The sequence below is a fragment of the Oncorhynchus tshawytscha genome, linkage group LG24 (genome assembly GCF_018296145.1).
Source record: "Oncorhynchus tshawytscha isolate Ot180627B linkage group LG24, Otsh_v2.0, whole genome shotgun sequence".
Classification (NCBI taxonomy): Eukaryota; Metazoa; Chordata; class Actinopteri; order Salmoniformes; family Salmonidae; genus Oncorhynchus; species Oncorhynchus tshawytscha.
Genome location: NC_056452.1, coordinates 21202575 through 21222179, shown reverse-complemented (window position 1 = coordinate 21222179; position 19605 = coordinate 21202575). Strand labels below are relative to the sequence as shown.

General features: G+C 45.9%; 1 protein-coding gene across 1 annotated transcript in view; it reads left to right on the top strand.

The window, feature by feature from the left end:
• Positions 1-19605, top strand: part of LOC112223231 (protocadherin-15-like) — a 308092-nt gene that overhangs the window by 140032 nt on the left and 148455 nt on the right. The window contains exons 6-10 of the mRNA XM_042305516.1: positions 610-729; positions 1004-1114; positions 3204-3374; positions 12623-12731; positions 14766-14878. Coding sequence (XP_042161450.1) covers positions 610-729; positions 1004-1114; positions 3204-3374; positions 12623-12731; positions 14766-14878 — 624 coding nt within the window. The remainder of the gene's footprint in view (positions 1-609; positions 730-1003; positions 1115-3203; positions 3375-12622; positions 12732-14765; positions 14879-19605) is intronic.

Genomic DNA, 19605 nt, shown 5'->3' with positions numbered 1-19605 from the left:
GTCAGCCTGCAGGCACCCAACCAGCTACAAGGAGTTGCTAAAGCGCAATGAGCCTAGTAAAGCCCCCCCCCGGCCAAACCCTCCCATAACCCGGATGACACTAGGCCTGTTGTGCGCCACCCTATGGGACTCCCGGTTATGGCCGGTTCTGACACAGCCTGGGATCGAACCCAGGTCTGTAGTGATGCCTCAAGCACTGCCTTAGAACGTTGTGCCACTCGGGAGGCCCCTAATGCGTACTGTTTGACCGAATCTTGATTTTAGCCGCCCAAAAAATAAAGACCTCTGAGATTTGAAAGAGAGAGGATTTGCAACTCACAAGGATGCAACCAATTCCATATCCAATTAGCACTGCCAAGTCAAAGGGTCGCAAAATGTGACTAAATGGTCTCATTCTGGAGCCCTGCAGCTTGTTGGTTTAGCTGTGACCGTATGTCACATTCAGAATCATTGGTGTAGGATCATTAGTGTTCTAAAGAAGGTTGTTGTTGACCGAAGGCTTAGCACATGAAAAACTGACACTTGCATATGATTCAAGTGTGTGGGTAATTATTTTTATAGTTTGAATTGTTAGCACTGTCATTAGGCTGCAATAATGTTTTCTTACAGTTGACCCCAGTTGGCACCACCATCTTCTCCGGCTTCACTGGGAATAATGGAGCTCTGGACATTGATGACGGCCCTAACGGACAGATCGAATACATCATCCAGTACAACCCAACTGACCCGGTACGTCACATCTCAACACTTACTGACACATTCTCTTTAAAGCCACGACTGACGGCAACTTCACAGCCCAAAAAGATTGATAAAGACATTAGAGCAGTATGGTTTTACTCATGTCACTAAGTAGGAGTCAGAAGGACACACACGTCTTGTTGAGGCAATCTCTACCTCCGAGATCTCTGCGTCTGCTCTGGCAGACAATGAATTTCTCACGGGAAAAGCTTTCCTAAGTAGAGTCCACTCTTAACCCAGGGCACTGTATCTCTTTGTGTCGCAGGCGGCCAACAGGACGTTTGACATCCCTCTCACCCTCTCCGGCTCGGTGGTCCTGAGGGAGAGGCTCAACTACGAGGAAATCACCCGCTACCTGGTTCTCATCCAGGCCAATGTAAGTCTGTCTGTCGGTCGATCGGTCGGTCGGTTGGTATCTATGGTTTCCCGATAGAGATGGAAGTTAGGCTTAAGAGGGTTTTAACGACGCGTCGTTACAATGACGGCCGAAGAGGTAACATGCGTTTCCCAAAACAGAGAGAACGTTCGCTATGTGTGTCATTGGGATGACACTGAAAGGGTCGAAAGTAAGACAGCACTGCTCTCAGATCAGCTTTCCATTTTCAAATCTTACCTTAACATAATAATTATTTCACAATACTCACAATGGATCAGCTCCTAAAGATACACTATACCTACAAAAGTATGTGGACACTGCATTAAATTAGTGGATTCAGCTATTTCAGCCACATCCGTTACTGACAGGTGTATAAAATAGAGCACACAGCCATGCAATCTCTGTAGACAAACATTGGCAGTAAAATGGCCTTATGGAAGAGCTCAGTGACTTTCAACGTGGCACCGTCATAGGATGCCACCCTTCCAACAAGTCAGTTTGTCAAATTTCTGCCCTGCTAGAGCTGCCCCGATCAACTGTAAGTACTCCTATTGTGAAGTGGAAATGTCTAGGAGCAACAACGGCTCAGCCGCGAAGTGGTAGGCAACACAAGCTCACAGAACGGGATCGCTGTAGCGGGTAAAAATTGTCTGTCCTCGATTGCAACACTCACTACCAAATTCCAACCTGCCTCTGGAAGCAATGTCAGCACAAGGACTGTTCGTCGGGAGCTTCATGTAATGGGTTTCCATGGCCGAGCAGCCGCACACAAGCCTAACATCACCATGCGCAATGCCAAGTGTCGGCTGGAGGGGTGTAAAACCTGCCACCATTGGACTCTGGAGCAGTGGAAACACATTCTCTGGAGTGATGAATCACGCTTCACCCTCTGGCAGTCCGACGGACAAATCTGGATTTGGCAAATTCCAGGAGAACGCTATTTGCCCAAATGCATAGTGCCAACTGTAAAATTTTGTGGATGAGGAATTATGGTCTGGAGCTGTTTTTCGTGGTTCAGGCTAGGCCCCTTTGTTCCAGTGAATGGGAATCTGAACGCTACAGCATACAATGACATTCTAGACGATTCTGTGCTTCCAACTTTGTGACAACAGTTTGTGGAAGGCCCTTTCCTGTTTCAGCATGACAATGCCTCCGTGCGCAAAGCAATGTTCCAACATCTGGTGGAAAACCTTCCCAGAAGAGTGGAGGCTGTTATAGCAGCAAAGGGGGGACCATCTCCATATTAATGATTTTGATTTTGGAATGAAATGTTCGACGAGCAGGTGTCCACATACCGTTGGTCATGTGGTGTATATTGCAACCTATGGCTGCAAATATTGAGGTGGCTTATTCTACAATGTAAATACTTAACTTGTTTTTACGGTAACTTTACGGTAAATTAATGGCAGCCATTAAGGTAACGTATGTTACCGTAAATTCCAAATGAACTATGGTTTAACAGTACATTACAGTAAATCAATTAGTCTGTCTGGGGAAACCGATGGTCCAACGAAACACTGGAGCACTTTCCTGAGTACAGTTCAATGTGGTTTTTAAATAGGGTAGGCTATAACACTACGAAAACCTTGAAGGAAATCGTTGTACCACTTTGTAAATGCAAAAATACCTTTTTGTTGTGTTCCATTATCGTTGCATGACCTTTTGAAATATAATAAAAAAACAAAATCTGTTGAAAAAAGTTAATTTAATACAAGTGCTACATTTCCAAGTCAACAATGGTACAGATAGGAATAATGTATTATATGATGTCAATGTCTTCATCTAGAATGGAACAAACACCAAAAACCTAATTCATTTCATTTTACCAAAATGTTTTACAATGCCTTTTGATATTGGAACACTTGAATGAACAGATACCTGATGTGGCATATAGGTTTTGCTGTTTTCAATGCAAGTGCTTTCCAGCCTCAGATTAATACAATACATAATGTTTTAACGTGAATGTTTTTGAAAAGACAGAAAGGAAGTTGCACTTAAGATAGAATAGCTGTAGAAGACGGGTAGATGTTAAAAAATGGACTTCAAATCCTCAGCTTGCCACATCCACCCCTGTCATCTCCCCCTGTAGGATCGCGCCCCGTACCCCAACGAACGGCGCACTGCCACCACCACCCTGACTGTAGACGTGCTGGACGGGGATGACCTGGGGCCTATGTTCCTGCCCTGCTCTCTGGTCGACAACACACGTGACTGCAGCCCCCTCACCTACCGGGTCCACATCCTGGAGCTCACTGACCCAGTAAGTGTTATTGCACACCAGCACTGGCTCCAGAGCTCTGAGCTTCAGACCCCCTGCTGAGAAGAAGCCTTTTACATGTTGCTCCGTTCAAACAGGGCTGCTTGACAAGCAGCACACTACTCCCAGTACTAGGGAGAGAGGTGGCAGAGACACAGCTTCTCTGGCCTCTGTTTTGCATATCAGTGTAAGGGTTCTCATCCTCCTCTTCTGAGGAGGAGTAGCGAGAAGGATCGGAGGACCAATACGCAGCGTGTAGAACACTCGAACAAAACAACAAACGATGATGTGAATATACAAAACCGAAAACAGTACCGCGTGGACCAAACACTCACACGGAAAACAAACACCCACAACCCAAAAGTGAAACCCAGGCTACCTAAGTATGGTTCTCAATCAGGGACAACAATTGACAGCTGCCTCTGATTGAGAACCATACTGGGCCGAACTCAAAAACCAACATAGAAAAACAAACATAGACTGCCCACCCAACTCACGCCCTGGCCATACTAAAACAAAGATATAATAACAGAAGGTCAGAACGTGACAATCAGCCTCAGGAGTCAGCTTCGGCATATTACTACTAAACACAAGACTGGTTCAGTGTGATTTCTTTGTGTTTAAGATCATTTCAAAGATTTTGGCTTTAAATACAAAGGGCTATTAGATTTATGCTAGGGATAGGTTCATGCTGTTTATGGGTAGTGATATATTACATTTATTGGTGCATAACCAGAATGAAGATGAAAATTCACAGAAACTTCAGAGACGTGTGCTGTTTATTTCTGTTGTGACACATGGACAAAGAAATGAGACGAGATGGAATGAGACAAAAATATCCCTTCCGACCCCCCTCCCACAGGGGCTTCCCCAACCCAGAGTTAGATTAGTGTTCACTGGCCTCCCGAGTGGCACAGTGGTCTAAGACACTGCATTGCTGTGCTAGCTGTGCCAATAGAGATTCTGGGTTTGAGTCCAGGCTCTGTCGCAGCCGGCTGCGACCGGAGACCCATGGGGCGGCACACAACTGGCCCAGCGTCGTCCGGCAGTGATGTCCTTGTCCCATCGCGCATTAGCAACTCCTGCGGTGGGCCTGGCGCAGAGCACACTGACATGGTCGCCAGGTGTCTGGTGTTTCCTGTGACACATTGGTGCTCCTGGCTTCCGTGTTAAGTGGGCATTGTGTCAAGAATCAGTGCGGCTTGGTTGGGTCGTGTTTCGGAGGACACATGGCTCTCGACTTTCGCCTGTCCCGAGTCCATACGGGAGTTGCAGCAATGAGACAAGACTGTAGCTACCAATTGAACCACGAAACTGGGGAGAAAAAGGGAAAACATTTAAAGTACTAAAAAAAATGTATACAAAATACATTAAAAAATAAGCAGTGTGGCTTGGTTGGATCGTGTTTCGGAGAACACCCGGCTCTCGACCTTCGCCTTGGAGGAAGCATGTTGAACTGTCGAAAGTGTGAGAGGATGTGTGTATCAGAGGAGGCTGGTTGGAGGGGCTACAGGAGGACAGGCTTATTGTAATGGATGGAATCTTTCATTAATTCCACTCCAGCCATTACAATGAGCCCGTCCTCTTCTACCTCCTCCCACCAGCCTCCTCTGGTGCGTGTGAAAGTAATTTAGACTAGATTAGATTTAGACTCCCAATAGTGGGACATGTGTTTTGTCATGTAGAATGACAATCAGAATGATACCTCCTTGTCAGTTCCATTGGTTTTTGTTCACTGATCTAGGCAGGACCCTGTTTACAGTTTCTCTTGATCAGAGTCTAACACAAGCAAATGGCAGAGTCAGGGAAGCATGGAAATGCTAGAATTACAAGACAAATTATTCACAGGTAATTAGTTTTACACTTTGGACTCTCGTACCTTGAGTGGAAGCACCGGTTTATTTAAATTGTTACTAATCCAAATGTAAAGTGGATACTCACGGTCAGGGAACTTTGGAACCCGGCAGACACGAGGAAAATAACATTTTCCAGGCAACCACATTAAATTGTCTTGGCGCTTAAATTCTAGAAATCTAGAAAATTATGGTTATTATCACTCCTTGAATGCACCCGACGATTGAATCCCAGACTCCACAAAAACAAAGACCTTGAGTAGCCCAGCTATTGGCTAACTCTATTGTAGATCTATTCCAACGTATTGTTAAATTGAGAGGCTGACTGGATATTTAATTTCTCAACGTAGACTTTGATCTGAAGCCATTCTTGTGATTATTGTGATTTTGTTATTCATTGTAAATGTTTGTAGGTCCTATGTAGCCAAATTGTATCTATAATCGTATGCTATCATTCATGCTAGCCAGCGCCTCACCTAAACAGGTGTTCTACTCCACGAGCCAGTGCCTCGCCTAAACAGGTGTTCTACTCCGCTAGCCAACACCTCACCTAAACAGGTGTTCTACTCCGCTAGCCAACACCTCACCTAAACAGGTGTTCTACTCCGCTAGCCAACACCTCACCTAAACAGGTGTTCTACTCCACGAGCCAACACCTCACCTAAACAAATGTTCTACTCCACGAGCCAGTGCCTCGCCTAGACAGGTGTTCTACTCTGCTAGCCAGTGCCTCGCCTAAACACGTGTTCTACTCCGCTAGCCAACACCTCTCCTAAACACGTGTTCTACTCCTCTAGCCAACACCTCACCTAAACAGGTGTTCTACTCCGCTAGCCAACACCTCACCTAAACAGGTGTTCTACTCCGCTAGCCAACACCTCTCCTAAACAGGTGTTCTACTCCGCTAGCCAACACCTCACCTAAACAGGTGTTCTACTCCGCTAGCCAACACCTCTCCTAAACAGGTATTCTACTCCTCTAGCCAACACCTCTCCTAAACAGGTGTTCTACTCTGCTAGCCAACACCTCACCTAAACAGGTGTTCTACTCCGCCAGCCAGCACCTCACCTAAACAGCCAACACCTCACCTAAACAGGTGTTCTACTCCGCTAGCAAACACCTCACCTAAACAGGTGTTCTACTCCTCTAGCCAGCACCTCACCTAAACAGGTGTTCTACTCCGCTAGCCAACACCTCTCCTAAACAGGTGTTCTACTCCGCTAGCCAACGCCTCACCAAAACAGGTGTTCTACTCCGCTAGCCAACGCCTCACCTAAACACGTGTTCTACTCCTCTAGCCAACGCCTCACCTAAACAGGTGTTCTACTCCACGAGCCAACACCTCACCTAAACAAATGTTCTACTCCACGAGCCAGTGCCTCGCCTAGACAGGTGTTCTACTCTGCTAGCCAGTGCCTCGCCTAAACACGTGTTCTACTCCGCTAGCCAACACCTCTCCTAAACACGTGTTCTACTCCTCTAGCCAACACCTCACCTAAACAGGTGTTCTACTCCGCTAGCCAACACCTCACCTAAACGGGTGTTCTACTCCGCTAGCCAACACCTCTCCTAAACAGGTGTTCTACTCCGCTAGCCAACACCTCACCTAAACAGGTGTTCTACTCCGCTAGCCAACACCTCTCCTAAACAGGTATTCTACTCCTCTAGCCAACACCTCTCCTAAACAGGTGTTCTACTCTGCTAGCCAACACCTCACCTAAACAGGTGTTCTACTCCGCCAGCCAGCACCTCACCTAAACAGGTGTTCTACTCCGCTAGCCAACACCTCACCTAAACAGGTGTTCTACTCCACTAGCCAGCACCTCTCCTAAACAGGTGTTCTACTCCTCTAGCCAACACCTCTCCTAAACACGTGTTCTACTCCGCTAGCCAACACCTCACCTAAACAGGTGTTCTACTCCGCTAGCAAACACCTCACCTAAACAGGTGTTCTACTCCTCTAGCCAGCACCTCACCTAAACAGGTGTTCTACTCCGCTAGCCAACACCTCTCCTAAACAGGTGTTCTACTCCGCTAGCCAACGCCTCACCAAAACAGGTGTTCTACTCCGCTAGCCAACGCCTCACCTAAACACGTGTTCTACTCCTCTAGCCAACGCCTCACCTAAACAGGTGTTCTACTCCGCTAGCCAACACCTCACCTAAACAGGTGTTCTACTCCGCTAGCTAGCACCTCACCTAAACAGGTGTTCTACTCCGCTAGCCAGCACCTCACCTAAACAGGTGTTCTACTCCGCTAGCCAACACCTCACCTAAACAGGTGTTCTACTCCGCTAGCCAACACCTCACCTAAACAGGTGTTCTACTCCGCTAGCTAGCACCTCACCTAAACAGGTGTTCTACTCCGCTAGCCAGCACCTCACCTAAACAGGTGTTCTACTCCGCTAGCCAACACCTCACCTAAACAGGTGTTCTACTCCGCTAGCCAGCACCTCACCTAAACAGGTGTTCTACTCCGCTAGCCAACACCTCACCTAAACAGGTGTTCTACTCCGCTAGCCAGCACCTCACCTAAACAGGTGTTCTACTCCGCTAGCCAGCACCTCACCTAAACAGGTGTTCTACTCCGCTAGCCAACACCTCACCTAAACAGGTGTTCTACTCCGCTAGCCAGCACCTCTCCTGAACAGGTGTTCTACTCCGCTAGCCAGCACCTCACCTAAACAGGTGTTCTACTCCGCTAGCCAGCACCTCACCTAAACAGGTGTTCTACTCCGCTAGCCAACACCTCACCTAAACAGGTGTTCTACTCCGCTAGCCAACACCTCACCTAAACAGGTGTTCTACTCCGCTAGCCAACACCTCACCTAAACAGGTGTTCTACTCCGCTAGCCAACACCTCTCCTAAACAGGTGTTCTACTCCGTTAGCCAACACCTCACCTAAACAGGTGTTCTACTCCGCTAGCCAACACCTCTCCTAAACAGGTATTCTACTCCTCTAGCCAACACCTCTCCTAAACAGGTGTTCTACTCCGCTAGCCAGCACCTCACCTAAACAGGTGTTCTACTCCGCTAGCCAACACCTCACCTAAACAGGTGTTCTACTCCGCTAGCCAACACCTCTCCTAAACAGGTGTTCTACTCCGTTAGCCAACACCTCACCTAAACAGGTGTTCTACTCCGCTAGCCAACACCTCACCTAAACAGGTGTTCTACTCCGCTAGCCAACACCTCTCCTAAACAGGTATTCTACTCCTCTAGCCAACACCTCTCCTAAACAGGTGTTCTACTCCGCTAGCCAGCACCTCACCTAAACAGGTGTTCTACTCCGCTAGCCAACACCTCACCTAAACAGGTGTTCTACTCCGCTAGCCAGCACCTCACCTAAACATGTGTGCGTTTCTTTCGCCTCCAGATCTATTCCATTGACATGATCAAGCAACGTTTCTGCTGAAAAGTAATAAATATCATTTTTTGCTGACGTTCCACTATATCCTAAGAGAGTTGCAGAAGGTCAAACTGTTGTCCGTGAGAAGGCAGTGGTGCACTAGAGCCATACCAAATACAGAGGACTAAAACGACATTTGCTTACATTGAGAACCTTCCACACTCCGCAGCCAAGTGACAGAACAAGGGAACAGGAGCCTTAAGTCAAGTTTACACCACTGGTTTGGGTGGCTGGTTCCTGTACTTAATGCGAACGCTAGAACGCACTCAAGGACACATTTTACGAGTGCTGTGACAGGCGGCATTATGCGATTCTGATTATGTATGCCGTGGCGAAGCCAGCATAACCTCTTATCAGGTCTTCAAAACACCCCCACCTCATCCTGTCATCCCCATCAATCCCATCACTCAGGGGGCTAGTTCAGTTTCACATGTGTAATGATGTACTGTTATATTCCTCTTGTCTCTCTCAGACATCCTCCCTGTCAGGCAGCTCTCCCCGTTATCTCTTTAATGCGCCTCTCATATCTCTTCCGCCGGTGCTCAACGAAACATTTAAATCATGCTTCAACTTATTTATTGAGGCTCAGTACCGCTCAGGTACCTTGCAGCTTATAAAAAGAGCGCTACCTGTGAAACGAAGCTTGTGATTAGAGGGGAGGAGGAGAGGGGTACAGCAGGTCATAGGTCAGATCCCAAAAACTCCTCTTGGTCACGATGTTATGCCAGTGGGTCTCCTTTCACGGCACACTTGGTTTGAAAGACAATATCTCAGGTCAGGATCCAGGAAATAGTGAGACGTTCTAGGGAACAGGAGCCAGGAGCAAGGAGAATGTTCTTGGGGAGAGTGGGGGTACATTCCCCAAGACAAACTGATCCCTCCTGGCAGCCTCTTTATATCCTTCCATAGCAAAGAGCTAGAGAGCCTCTCCGGAGCAGGAATAACATAAAAGGTCATCCCAAACAAGGCTGAAGTGGGGCTCCAATGCTTTTTCCTCTGTCAATTCTACTATTTGGCTCCCCCAATACACAGCAGTACTCTGGACGTCCTCTGTGGCTAGTGTTAATATAATCTAACATACCATCAGAGCTGAGATATCAGATTGAAAATACACCACTGAGAGAACAGTAGGTAGGCAACTGCTAGTGACTGTTGACAATTAACACAGGAGGCTTTGAAAGTATTGTACCCCAGTGTTGAGTGGAGCATAATTGCTTTGTTGGTGACGGGTGTGTATAAAATTCAATGGAGAGTGTAATACATTCATTCACTGGATAATTTGTTTGCTGGCTGAAATTTAAAGTTGGAATAATATATAGCTAATAATGAAAATGTGAACAGACAAGTCATTCCAAATCAAAGACGAGTAATTGGCCGTTTTGAAAACAGGTGCTGATCATATCATATGCAATACCGTCAAATTATACCCGATGCAGAGTCTTTTAATTGAAGTTTCTTGTCAGTGTTCACTCTATATCATAGAGGAATCTGGAGATGCTCAGCATTCATTTGGAAGGTTGGGTTCATCTGAGTAGAGTAGTGTGGAGTAAAGCAGTCCATTGACTTGTCTTCCTGTGGGTTAGTGAAAATAGAGGAGGGGCCAAAGGGCTGCCGTTTACTCGTTACACCATCACACATCACACTCCACCAGAGAATCCATCCTCGTTAATTACAGTAATAAAATCCTCCCGTGCTTCAACCGGTCCCTCAAGAAACGATCTTCCTCCAGTTCAGCCGTTAAAACGCCCAGCCGACGCTCAGTCAACCATTGATTATGGGCCACGGATGTGGAACGGAGCGGAGGACCCTGGCTGGTCTGCCTGAGAAGGAGTAGTTATGGTTTCATCCAGATCAAAGGAAATACATTCATTTGGCATCATGCCTAGTTGTGTATTTCAGCCACATGAAATATTCATCTGTATCAGTCAGTCTGAGTAGTATTATTTGTAAAGAAAAGGCCAAATCTGGACTTTAAATACAGGCTTCTAAATAATTGAATGTATCACTAAAAATCTATATTCCCTTGCCTTGAATGAGGCTGATTCATTCTGCAAATAAACTTAACACAGACACGTATTGTGATGAATCATCATCATCATCATCATCATCATCACCTTCACGCTATTTCATATAAATGCATTTCCTTGTAATCTGGACACCAGTCTTGTCTGCTGCAGTTCCTCAGGAGATAAGGGCTGACTGAGGGAGTATCATCAGAGCTAATCTGTCCACCGAGGACAGGGCCCCGAAGAGTCATTAGATTTACTGCAGTCATACTGGGGCCATTGTAGTTGCAGTGGCTGAGGATTACAATGGGCCCCACGGAGATAAATCTTTGCCAAATTGTGCTCATGATCTATGATGAGGGAGGGAGATGTACAAAGCAGAGAGGAGTGGATGGGTGGCAGGTAGCCTAGTGGTTAAGAGCTTTGGGCCAGTACCTGAAAGGTTGCTGGTTTGACTTGGTGAAAAATCTGCCGATGTGCCCTTGAGCAAGGCACTTAAGCCTAAATGCTCCTGTAAGTCACCCTGGATAACAGTGTCTGATAAAATGTAGGCGACCATTTTTGCCTCCACTTAACAACTACTTATAGGGCTGTGTGAAGTATGATGATCAAGTAACATGGGGAGGAATGACAGGAGGAAAAGCCTTTTGTTTCATTCAGAGCTTGATTCCAGGTGGCTTTATTACGGTTCTGACTAATGTCTGACCTCCTTGTAGTCTCTGTACTCTGCAAGGTAAACAAACCGAGATGTCTGTAATTTATTCCACACAAACAGCGTCTGTCTTTGCAGCACCTCAGCTCCTCGAGCTTGTCATCAATGTCTGTCACAAATTGTCATTTCCTGCCAACCAGCCCCCAGAGCATATGGTCCTACCGATGTGTGTGTGTGTTTGTGTGTGTGTGTTTACAGCAGCTGCTCAAGACTTCTTCCTGGCACAAAGAGATCACAATTATGCTGTGGGGTCCCTGTAGGGGTCATGACACACACACACACACACACACACACTCAGAGCCTTATTTCAGAGGCAACCAGGCAGCTAACACTGGTTGAAACTCATCTTCACTTTTAGCAGTGTCACTTGGTTTCTCTGAGGAGTGTTGAGTTCGAAATGAGCTGCTTATTTACTGGGACTGAGACGGGGGCCCGCCTGTTGTTTGTAATTCTGCACATCTTTACTCCTCCCCCAAGGCTGGGGCAACTTGGAATGGAGGACCAGTTACTCACTTTATTATTTCTTCTCCCTTCCTATTCTCTCTCTCTCTCTCTCTCTGGAGTCTCTCACTTTCACAAACTCTTTCTCTCTCTTGCAAACTTTATTTTTCAGTCTCTCTCTCCCCCACCGTCTCATTCCCTCTTTTCCTGTCTCTCTTTTCCTACCCTTTTCTCTCTTTTCTCCCTCTTTCTCTCTCTCTCTCGTTTTCCCTCCCTCTGTTCCTCTCCCTCTTTTTCACTATTTTCTTGCTCTCTTGTCCTCTTTTCCTCTTTCTTTCTTTCTTTCTTTCTTTCTCGCTCTCCATTCCTCTCTCTCCCACGCTCTCTCTTGTGCTTTCAACCTCTTAAATGACATAAAGAAGTGTTGCACCGGAGAGAACAACACAAATGTCTGCAGTTCATTGGTCTTTGTGACAGACGCTCTGATAAAGAGGTCCACAAAGAGGTCACACAGTTTATTCACTGTTTGAAGAATACACCTTTTACTGCAAAGCAAGTCAGCAGAATCTACGTGACTTGCTTTGTCCATAATGTTTAAGTTAGAGGTACAATTGAAACACTGCAATTATTTTGCTGTTGCTGCTGTGAAATGCCAAGATAACTAATTGAGGAAGATTGTGTCTAACGCCATACATGAATTCTTCATAATTTATTTTCACCCTTTTAGCACAGCAAGAATGGAAGCTCCCGAATCCCACACTGTGGAAATGTCTCTTTTTTTAAATAGTATTGACAGCCAGATAGAACTAACCATTACTCTTTCATTTCAGAGCAAAGTGAACCCTGTCAACGTGACTCCCGTCATTCAGGCCGTGGACCAGGACAGGAACATCCAGCCTCCGTCACAGAGGCCAGGCATCCTCTACTCCATCCTCATTGGTAGGTCCCTGTTAACACGGCTGTCATCTACAGTGCATTCGGAATGTATCTACACACAATAACACGTAATGACAAAGCGAAAACAGGTTTTTAGAAATGTTTGCACATTTATAAAACAGAAATACCTTATTTGCATAAGTATTCAGACCTTTTGCTATGAGACTCACACCTGAAAACAGGTGTATCCTGTTTTCATTGACCATCCTTGAGATGTTTACACAACTTGATAGGAGGCCACGTGGTAAACGCAATTCATTGGGCATGATTTGGAAAGGCACACACCTGTCTATATAAGGTCCCACAGTTGACTGTGCATGTCAGAGCAAAAACCAAGACATGAGGTCAAAGGAATTGTCCATAGAGCACCGAGACAGGATTGTGTCGAGGCACAGATCTGGGGAAGGGTACCAAAACAAATCTGCAGCATTGAAGGTCTCCAAGAACACAGTGGCCTCCATCATTCTTAAATGGAAGAAATTTGGAACATTTCCTCGAGCTGCACTCCACCAATCAGGCCTTTATGATAGAGTGGCCAGATGGTAAAAGGTAAAAGGCACATGACAGCCTGCTTAAAGTTTGCACCTAAAGGACCTTTGGCCTTAATGCCAAGCGTCACGCCTGGAGCAAACCTGGCACCATCCCTACGGTGAAGCATGGTGGTGGCAGCATCATGCTGTGGGGATGTTTTTCAGCAGCAGGGACTGGGAGACTAGTCAGGATTGAGGGAAAGATGAACAGAACAAAATACAGAGAGATCCTTGATGAAAGACCTGCTCCAGAGCGCTCAGGACCTCAGACTGGGGTGAAGGTTCACCTTCCAACAGGACAACGACCCTGAGCACACAGCCAAGACAATGCAGGAGTGGCTTCGGGACAAGTCTCTGAATGTCCTTGAGTGGCCCAGCCAGAGCCCGGACTTGAACCTGATCGAACATCTTTGAAGAGACCTGAAAATAGCTGTGTAGCGCCATACCCCAAAAGAGTTGTCTGTATTCACTGCCAAAGGTGCTTCAACAAAGTACTGACTAACGGGTCTGAAAATACTTATGTAAATGTGATACTTGTGTTTTCTTTTTTATTAATTTGCTAAAATGTCTAAAACCTGTTTACTTTTTGTTTTTGTGTAGTATTGTGTATAGATTGAGGGCAAAAAACAATTGAATACATTTTAGAATAAGGCAATAATGTTAAAAAAACCAAGGGTTCAAGGGTTCTGAATACTTTCCAAATGCACTGCTATATACAGTCACCACTGTACCACGCATTGCAGTGGGAATAGCTACAGTATCTCCCGGGCCTTCAGAAGGGATAGCTAGCTCCCGGGCCTTCAGAGGGGATAGCTAGCTCCCGGGCCTTCAGAGGGGATAGCTAGCTCCCGGGCCTTTAGAAGGGATAGCTAGCTCCCGGGCCTGGCCATGCAGAGGGGTGGTGGTTGTGGGGACTCAGCACAGGCAGCAATAGCCAAAAGGCTGGTGGTGGGGAGGGAGGGAGGATGCACTGGAGAGATGAGTGGGAGGCGGGGTAGGATGAGATGCATTTCTGCCGGCGGCGGCGAAGGGGAGTGGAGGGCCACCTGTGGTGAGCTGAGATGAGCAACGCAGGGCTATTGCAGAGCTGTAGCAGGCAGCAGCACAGCTGTAGTCCCTGCAGGGAATCATGCTGATGTGGAATGCTCCCCTCCTCGCTCCCCGGCTCTCTGGGAGGCCAATAAAGAGATGTCTGGGCGAGAGAGAGACCTGTCGGTCAGAGACGGCAATGGATCCGTCTGTCTGGAAGCAGTTCAAACCCTTCAATCCCTCTGCCTTCTTTACCCCGATCATTTGAAAGCAACCTGGTATTCTCTGACATACACTGACAATAAGCTTTTAATACTTTTCATTATAATTACAGTCATGTATACGTGTAATGACAGGTGCAGTAAAATGTATTAAAAGTAACGATATATAGAAGACTTACAGTATTCTCCTAGAGACTCCATCTTCTCCCCTGACTTTCAGAGTGACGGTTGCTTATATCCCTGTCTCCCGGTTTTAGGCAAGCCTGAGACGTACGTCGACTTCTTCTCCCTGAACAGAACCACCGCCGAGCTGCAGCTCCTCAAACCGCTCATCAGGGACCTGTACAATAGATTTGACTTGGTAATCAAGGTAATCAGAATAAAGCTCTGTAGCCCAGGATGCTCTCTTCATGACAGGGTCATGGTCTTTTATTCTTATTAAGAGGGGACTGATCCGGTAAATCACACCTGGAAAGAGGCAGAGGCTGGGGATGCACTGGCTGTAGGTGTGTGTGTGTGTGTGTGTGTGTGTGTGTGTGTGTGTGTGTGTGCGTGTGCGTGTGTTAAACCCCATCAGGATGAGTCAGGTATCTCACACACCATCGCCCAGGAGGCTTGTTGCTTTAAACTCCAGAGGGCGATGATCCGCTAAGTCTCTGCACGCTACAAGGATCCTCCCACTCAGAGGGGAATATGAACATGAGCTTCTGGAGATAGAGCTCCTTTATCAGGCCAGGGGAAACTCCTGTACTACAGAGGGCTCAAAGTCAGGAGCAAAGAGCCCAGTGCTGTGTGTTATATTACATTTTTTTGTGATTGCTTAGGCACCAACTTTGAAACTATAGGCTATTTTTGCAAAACTCTACACACCGACCACAAAACCTTACACCAAACCAGCACATTATACATCTCTTGCAAAAGCAAACAATTCTTGCAAAACTCTTCAAACTCTTTAAAAAAAATGTTTTATGTGGTTTTGCGTCTACAGTACACACAAACCATCATTTGAGTAAGCACACGAAGCACCAACTAGGCACTGATGGTATAAATGGAAAACACTTGTGGCTTTTTCTTTTTCTGTTTGCAGGGCATAGCAGTTTGCAATAACGTTGTCATACATGTATTAAACACACATACAGTCATGGCCAAAAGTTTTGAGAATGTCACAAATATTAATTTTCACAAAGTTTGCTGCTTCAGTGTCTTTAGATATTTTTGTCAGATGTTACTATGGAATACTGAAGTATAATTACAAGCATTTCATAAGTGTCAAAGGCTTTTATTGACAATTACATGAAGTTGATGCAGACTAAATATTTGCAGTGTTGACCCTTCTTTTGCAAGACCTCTGCAATCCGCCCTGGCATGCTGTCAATTAACTTCTGGGCCACATCCTGACTGATGGCAGCCCATTCTTGCATAATCAATGCTTGGAGTTTGTCAGAATTTGTGGCTTTTTGTTTGTCCACCTGCCTCTTGAGGATTGACCACAAGTTCTCAATGGGATTAAGGTCTGGGGAATTTCCTGGCCATTGACCCAAAATATCGATGTTTTGTTCCCCGAGCCACTTAGTTATCACTTTTGCCTTATGGCAAGGTGCTCCATCATGCTGGAAAAGGCATTGTTCGTCACCAAACTGTACCTGGTTGGTTGGGAGAAGTTGCTCTCGGGAGGATGTATTTGGTACCATTCTTTATTCACAGCTGTGTTCTTAGGCAATATTGTGAGTGAGCCCAGTCCCTTGGCTGAGAGGCAACCCCACACATGAATGGTCTCAGGATGCTTTACAGTTGGTATGACACAGGACTGATGGTAGCGCTCACCTTGTCTTCTCCGGACAAGCTTTTTTCCAGATGCCCCAAACAATCGGAAAGGGGTTTCATCAGAGAAAATGACTTTACCCCAGTCCTCAGCAGTCCAATCCCTGTATGTTTTGCAGAATATCAGTCTATCCCTGATGTTTTTCCTGGAGAGAAGTGGCTTCTTTGCTGCCCTTCTTGACACCAGGCCATCCATCCTCTCCTTGAAGTTCTTGATGAGCCAATAAATGGTTGATCTAGGTGCAATCTTACTGGTAGCAATATCCTTCCCTGTGAAGCCCTTTTTGTGCAAAGCAATGATGACTGCACGTGTTTCCTTGCAGGTAACCATGGTTGACCGAGGAAGAACAATGATTCCAAGCACCACCCTCCTTTTGAAGCTTCCAGTCTGTTATTTGAACTCAATCAGCATGACCGAGTGATCTCCAGCCTTGTCCTCGTCAACACTCACACCTGTGTTAACGAGAGAATCACTGACATGATGTCAGCTGGTCCTTTTCTGGCAGGGCTGAAATGCAGTGGAAATGTTTTTGGGGGGATTCAGTTAATTTGCATGGCAAAGAGGGACTTTGCAATTAATTGCAATTCATCTGATCACTCTTTAATATTCTGGAGTATATGCAAATTGCCATCATACAAACTGAGGCAGCAGTCTTTGTGAAAATTCATATTTGTGTCATTCTCTAAAATTTTTGGCCACGACTGTACACAACAGGTATGCAAATGTGCAAAGTTTTCCGAACATAACACACTATCAACTACAAATGAGGGGAAAATGTTCTAACACTCCTCAAACAACAAAAGCGCAGTTGAAGAAAACTAAAACATTTATTCTAGAAAAAAAAGAACATAAACAAATGTGGCTCCATCTCACCTTCTTTGTGGGTCTGGTCATAAGACTTCATCCACATCACATGTTGTCTTCAGCTGGGCAGCATGAAAAGTATCATCTGGAGTGCCGTATTCAGGCCTGGCATGACCCCTGATCCATGTCTCCACAAGCCTCCTCTATTGCCTGTAGAAGGGGTATGTGTTGGTGGGGCTGGTGATCATACACCTTCCAACCACATGCAGAGAAGAATTCTCCAATAGGATTCAAGAACGGAGAGTATGGGGGAGATTGAGTGAGATGAAAAGTGGGTGACCTGTGAACCAATTGCGGACCACAGCAGCCCGGTGGAAACTAACATGGTCCCAGATGATAATGTACCTGGTCTGCTCTGGCCCCTGGTCATTAGCGATTAGTCTGTTGTTGAGGGTGTCCAGAATTGTGATAATGTGTGCAGTGTTGTATGGGCCTAGGATCGCATGATGGTGAAGGACGCCGTTTTGACTAATAGCCGCACACATTGTAATGTTGCCACCACGTTGTCCTGAGACGTTGATGATGGCACGGTGTCCGATGATATTACTGCTACGGCCCCTTGTTTTTGCAACGATGAAACCTGTCTTGTCCACATATATTAGCTCATGATGCACTGCATCTGCTTCTAGCTCCATGACTCTCTGAAATAGTCAAGACAAGACAATGTAGCACAGTACGAAAGACAGGGATCAGTCAATATGAAGTAGCACCATACACTTCCAGATCCAGTACCAATGATCGGATAGAATAGCTTACCTACACATATTCATATCTCACTTGTTTTACACGGTCTGAGTTACTTTCGAAAGGGACTCTGTACAACTGCTTCATCCTAAATCTATTGTGTTTCAGTAGACGAGACAGTGCAGAGAGACTCACTCTGTTGACGTTTTGGTAATATGGTGTTATCTCATTATGTGGTCCTGCAGTTCTCGGAGTCTGATGCAGTTATTTGCAATGACCATATTTACAATGTGGGTCTCCTGCTCTGGGGGTAACAGTCAACCTCCTCCACCAGATAGTTGTTTTTGCAGTTCTGTAAAAGCATTTGAATGGTTTTAGTGATAGATCCTTCTCATTATGAAAGTACAGTACATATTACTGTACCAGTAAGACTACAGCCAAGACTACCAGTTACTTACCGGTTATCATTTTGAAATATCCGGATGATGCCTGCAACAGTTTAACGGCTCAGATTTGGTTGAACCCGTTGCCCAGCCTCCCTCATGCTCATCCCATGGTTGACAACATGGTCAACCACAGTCGCTCTGATTTCATCAGTTATTGTGTTCCTGACTCCCTGTGCACCAACAGCCAGTATACAAAAGGGGTCTCCAGTTGTCCCCATAAGAATCCCTTTTGGTGTCAGGTACAACCTTTTTTGATTTCAGGTACAACCATCTGCAGAAAGGGTTCTACTTGAAACCAAAAGGGTTCTACCTGGAACCCAACAAGGGTTCTTCAAATGGTTCTCCTATGGGGACAGCCGAAGTACCCTTTTAGGTTCTTGATAACACCTTTTTATCTAAGACCAGCAATGTGCTTGAGTGATGTTCTCCTTCAGGATTCAGAGTGGCCTCCTCCTCACTCTTTCCCCGTCAGCTTTCGTCTTTCCATTCCTCCCTTCTCCCTCCCTCCCTCCATCCTTCTCTCTCCCTCCATCCCTCTAGTCTGAGAGTGAGAGAGATCAGCTCAGCAGTAAACCCATTTACCAGTCTGCCCTGTCCTCTGTCAGTTATAGAGTGCAAAAAAAAACAAAATGATTATCTTTCCATAAGCATCTGTTGGTGTTGGAAAGTTTCTTTGAGGCTTCATTGAGTTGGAACTTGCCAGGCTGCGAATAAAGCAGATACTGCCCTGCGGCTGCGTTTAAATATAGACACACGGTATGAATAAAGCAGATACTGCCCTGTGGCTGCGTTAAATGTAGACGCACCGTATGAATAAAGCAGATACTGCCCTGCGGCTGCTTTAAATATAAACGCACAGTATGAATAAATCAGATACTGCCCTGCGGCTGCGTTAAATATAGACACACAGTATGAATAAAGCAGATACTGCCCTGCGGCTGCGTTAAATATAAACGCACAGTATGAATAAATCCAATACTGCCCTGCGGCAGCGTTAAATATAGACACACAGTATGAATAAAGCAGATACTGCCCTGCGGCAGCGTTAAATATAGACGCACAGTATGAATAAAGCAGATACTGCCCTGTGGCTGCGTTAAATGTAGACACACAGTAGGAATAAAGCAGATACTGCCCTGCGGCTGCGTTAAATATAGACACACAGTATGAATAAAGCAGATACTGCCCTGCGGCAGCGTTAAATATAGACGCACAGTATGAATAAAGCAGATACTGCCCTGTGGCTGCGTTAAATGTAGACACACAGTATGAATAAAGCAG